We start from the raw sequence: 5,145 nt of genomic DNA on the forward strand, positions 1-5,145 counted from the left end.
TTTAAAATAAATTTTAAAAATATAATATCTTATTCATAATAAATACATACCAATATTTTTTTCTTCTATCATTTATCCGTAGCATTTTTTTTTCTATTCCATTCCAAACTAGTTTTTTTAGCAAATAATTTGTACCACATTTTCTATTTTTTCTTAAGATTATTCCACTTGTTTTTTAACTGATTCTTGTTATATTGCCTTTTAGTTGCTGCATTAAATTAGATAACAATAACTTTTCAACTTTTTTTTTGAAATGATTTGTCCACTACGTTCACATTTGAAATTTTGAGCAGAGCAAACTTTGATAAAATGCCTAATAATTTTTATATCCATGCAGTCTTTTGCTTTTGAAATTCATCATTACTTATTATTTTAATTTTTTTATGTAAATTAAAAAAAATTATAATCATAAAAAACATAAAAAATCTAAAATCATTAGTAACACAATTCAATTTTATTTTTTTAATTGTAGCTTATTGAGTTCATACCAATAAAAAAATTATTCAAATTGGCAGATAATAAAAAAATTATAGATTGTTGTTGTTGAATGAATCAGTCTTATAATTTTAAAACCAAATTAAATCTTCTTTGTTTTTAAGATTTGAACAAAAACTAACTAAACAACAATACATGAATAAGTTTAGTAAATTCAAACAAAACAAAACTAAATGAACCTAAATTAAACTAAGAAATGAATCAAAATTTAACTTTTTAAGGAATAAAAAATTTGGTCAATACTTAACGGCAACATCAAATGAATATTAGTTAATTCACAAATGAACCGAAATTAGTTCATATTTGAACAAAAACTAACTAAACAACCACATACAAACAAATTCAGCAAATTCAAGCGAGACGAAACCAAATGAAGATAAATTAAACTAAGAAATGAACCGAAATTTCTTAAAGAATAATAAATTTGGTGAATACTTAACAACAACTTCAAGTAAATATCAGTTAATTCACAAATGAAGCGAAATTAATTCAAATTTAAACAAACAATAAAAAAACTCAATCATCAATAAAACAATATCAAATTTATTTCTGGATCCAAATAAATCTCAAATAAACTAAAAAATGAACTGAAATTATTTAATAATGGCACAAAAAAAATCAGAACCAATAAAAATGTTAACAAAATGTTAGTGTTGTTAGTGATGACAATAATAAAAAAAGGGTTAAGTACTGAAATCGTCCCTAAGGTCTGAGCTGAAAATCAAAATCGTCCCCGGCCTTTTTTCGTTATTAAAATCATCCTCAACGTTCAAAAACGCTTTAAAATCATCCTTTTTACCAATTTTATTTTTTTTATTCATTTTTCAACTAACATCCATGAAGAAAACCCTAATGACAAAGTTGGACGGTAGTAGTAGCCGCACCACTTCCCTGTCCTTAATCTTCTTCCTTTTGGTTCTCATTTTTCCTCTTCTACGTATTACACTCCCTCAGCACACGTGACAGTGACGGCGGCGCTGTTTCCTTCCCCTCCATAGATAGATCGATAGAGAGATGGAGGTAGAGAATCAAGAACCGAAGCACTTGGAGGTTGACCTGGGCCATCTTATGGCCACGGACCTTCATCACGTGTTTCCTTCTGACCCTACTCCTTCAAGGGAAGACCTAATCAGCCAGTGTCTCCAGAAAGGCACTGAGTTGGTTCAAGCCATCGCCGATTCCCTCTTCACCTTGCCTTCCACCGAAGACGTCGACGGTCCCCTCGTCAAGTTGCCTCCCCCACTCACCAAATTGCCCAGACAGAAACCGGTATACTCCTCTTTACTTCTTCACTCTCTTTTCATTCTATTCTGTTGATTATAATTAATTATTGGTATTATGTCTATTCATTTAACGGTTCTAGGGTTTAGAGATTAGTGATTAGGTTGATACTAGAAGTAGAAAATTGTTAAACTTTAACTTATTTTAATCGATTGGGACCCCTAATTTTTTAAATTTTCGACGGAAAAGTTTAGCACTCCTGATTTCTTAGCGTTTGCCTTTAAAGTACTTGTTATTAAAACCCTAATTTAATTATTAATCCTTGAAGTTATTTATTTGCTCATGGAGTTTTGTAATACTGTGTTTTGCAGCTGCCTAAGCCCAAACCTCCTACCAAGTGGGAGCAATTTGCCAAAAAGAAAGGTTTGTGCTTTATGGCTCTTTTAATTAAGCTCATATTATGCTTAAAAATCAAGTTAGTGAGTTTGAAGTTTTATATTTCAAGTTTGTGTAAATTGGTGTTTAGGTGATTCGAGAGTTTGATTACATTGTGTGACCTTAATACTTATGTTTATGTAGTCCTGTTTGGGGTTTGGGTTTGTCTTTAAATTTTTTTTACTGACTATGTTGTGTGCTATTCTCTCAGGAATACAGAAGCGAAAGAAAGACAAAATTGCATATGACGAACAAACTGGAACCTGGAAACGTACATATGGATACGATCGTGCGAATGATGAAGATGCTGTGCCTATTATTGAGGCAAAACCCAATGATGGTAAAATTATTGAGCCATCCTTTGCCCTTTGTCCCTTTGAAGGAATCTTTATTTAAATGAAATTTGCAGTTACTGTTTTGATTTTTTTTTTTTTTATCTAAGTGGCCAAGTCTAGTGGAGTGAATTTTGGATGCTTACACAACTGTTACATCTTTTAAGTTTGAGATTAGGATAAATGTTTGAAGAAACTAAAAGAAAAGTCTGATTTAGATCACGGTTGGTTCTTCTGAGGAAGGAAGATTTAAAACTGAAATGAACAATTTAAGTTACCTTAGACAGCTTTGATTATATAAGGCTGTGTTTGTTTGTTGAGAAATAGACACTAATTGTTAGACATGGTGGTACATGTTCATCGTTTGTTTGTTGAGACACAGATTTGGATAGACACGGTGGTACAAGATACACACAAAATACATGTATTTAGTGTTCCTCCTTGAAGCTGAGATACGGAGACACAATGCATAGAATACAAAATTTGACCTTTTTATCTGTAATTATTTTTGAAATTATCAATGCATAAGACACAGAGGGGGGAAATTGACATTTGATTTATACATGTGTGTCTTGTACATTATTACCAAACATATTACAGAATTTGTGTATCTTTATGTCTATGTATCTTTGTGTATTTGTGTATGTGTCTATGTGTCTAAAAGACACTAACCAAACGCAGCCTAAGCTTTGCTTTTAGAGAAGAAGTTGTGAATTTATCTGATTTAGTATCCATCAGTTAGGCCTTTAAAATTTGAAAGATCTCATTGTCATACTTTGTGTTTTTGGCATGATTTCTGGTGTGAGATAATGTGGATCATGCTAGTTAGACATTGTGAAGTTTATATACATCAATGGTTCCAGTGATGTCATAATCTTCTTTGGATATTTTTTGTATTCTATCTTCTCATGTGTGCGCAAAGGGTGCATGAATCTAATTTTCGCTAGTTGGTGTATACAATTCTGTGCGTTAATAAAAGCTATAATGATAATGATGATGTATATTAATTAATAAGGAAAATTTTGCAGATCCAGAAGAGGACCCTTTTGCCAAAAGAAAGGAAAACAAGAAGAAAAGAGTTGAAAAACAGGAGAATAACAGACTGCAGAACTTGAAACAAGCTGCCAAATTTGGTGCTCTGCCAAGGTTTTTATTTTATCTCTTGCCTTTTCTCACCCTCTTACTACTACTACTACAGTACTACTACTACTACTAGTTATTGTTGTTAGTTAGTTAGTAGTTAGGTACTTTGGTTTGAGGATTTATTTCATGTGTCATTTGGCTGCTTTGTCAAAAATACAATATTGATATTCATTGCTTGTCCTTTGCCTGTTGGCTCCCCTTCTGGACTTATAGTGGTTGTCACTTTCTGTTTTGCAGAGTAAAAGTTTTATTCTGCTTGAATTACAAAACCCAAATAAGTACAATTTCTTTGTTAATCCTTGTTCAACTAGTACTAATATACTTTGCTACTTGATCTAAAATAAATTTTGCTTGTTCATTGCACCGTATTGTTAACAGTTGGTCTAACTGCTGTAATTAATCATAACTAAATTTGATTGCATTGTCTCGGTCCTCTGTTGTGTGATGTATTTTTAACGGCACATTTTCTTTACTTTCATATTTTTTTTTACTTATTTTTATCTTACCGTTGTGCACAATTCCCCCAATGTTTTCTCTTGTTATGAGGACTGAATAAATTCCTATGCAGCCATGTTCAATTGGCTGCTACAGCTTTGCCTATAACAGGAACACAGGCAGCACCTAAGAAAGTAACTAAGGATGAATTAGGTAATATAGCTGGAACTGTAGCAACTTCAACAGCCAGTGGTGGCAAATTTGACAAGAAGTTGGCTGGTGAAAAGCCTGCTCAGCATAAAGGAAAATATCGAAAGGTTGCAAACCAATGCTATTTACAATATTGATCTGTTTCTTTTATTCATGTAATTTGGCTAATTGGCATTGCTTTCTTTTTTCTTAACTTAGTTCCTGCCAGTTGTGGAAGGAAAAGGGATAGGATCGCAGGAGAAGGAGCAAACTGAAAAAATATTGAATAAAATTATGTCAAAGCATTCCCATGATATACTCAACGTTGACAAGGTACTTTCAACTTTCAAGTTATCTAGTGACCTCAATTTCAATATTGACCAAACTTTATGAACTGTTTCTTTCGTCCTCGATTTTACTTCCTCTGTATTCTAGGCGGTCTCGATGCACACGGTGAAAAAAGAGAAAAAACGAAGGTTTGAGAAAGCAAAGGCTTCAGCTACGGACAGCAAATTGAAAACGCAGAAAAAGTCTTTTAAAAAGGGAAGTTCTAAGAAAGGGAAAGCAAAAGGAAAGTAGTCTAGAGCTTGTTGATGTTGTAGAGAGTTTTTAAACCATGTTTATTAGTTTAAAGTTTTGTAGACCTTTATGAATTACCATGCTTATTCCCACCTCTCTGAGTCTTTGTATCGATGTAAGGCCAGAGTAAAGGGGAAGCGATTTTGAATGCCATGAGTTTATCTGTTATACTTTATTAATTTTACGACTAAAATGTATTACATATCATTTTTTCATTGCAATTGAAATCAAATTTTTTTTTTCTAAAATTAATGAATTCTCTTCTTTCTCTCCCTTTCTCTATTTCTCTTATTTTTTCACCTATTTTACTTTTCTT

The 5,145-nt window shown here is 32.1% G+C and overlaps 1 protein-coding gene across 1 annotated transcript; it reads left to right on the plus strand.

The window, feature by feature from the left end:
- LOC107609429 (ribosome biogenesis regulatory protein homolog) lies at positions 1,320-5,070 on the plus strand. The gene is made up of 7 exons (XM_016311410.2): positions 1,320-1,764; positions 2,088-2,139; positions 2,363-2,491; positions 3,512-3,629; positions 4,195-4,378; positions 4,470-4,583; positions 4,686-5,070. The coding sequence occupies exons 1-7, from the start codon at positions 1,510-1,512 to the stop codon at positions 4,827-4,829; spliced, it is 996 nt and encodes a 331-aa protein (XP_016166896.1). The 5' UTR covers positions 1,320-1,509; the 3' UTR covers positions 4,830-5,070.

The sequence above is a fragment of the Arachis ipaensis genome, chromosome B07, assembly GCF_000816755.2.
Source record: "Arachis ipaensis cultivar K30076 chromosome B07, Araip1.1, whole genome shotgun sequence".
Taxonomy (NCBI): domain Eukaryota; kingdom Viridiplantae; phylum Streptophyta; class Magnoliopsida; order Fabales; family Fabaceae; genus Arachis; species Arachis ipaensis.

Bases quoted from the DNA above. Each gene is read 5' to 3' on its own strand.
- LOC107609429 (XM_016311410.2), top strand. From the start codon at position 1,510: ATGGAGGTAGAGAATCAAGAACCGAAGCACTTGGAGGTTGACCTGGGC. The intron at 3,630-4,194 runs GTTTTTATTTTA...ATTCCTATGCAG, and splicing joins AAATTTGGTGCTCTGCCAAG to CCATGTTCAATTGGCTGCTA. The intron at 4,379-4,469 runs GTTGCAAACCAA...TTCTTAACTTAG, and splicing joins ATAAAGGAAAATATCGAAAG to TTCCTGCCAGTTGTGGAAGG.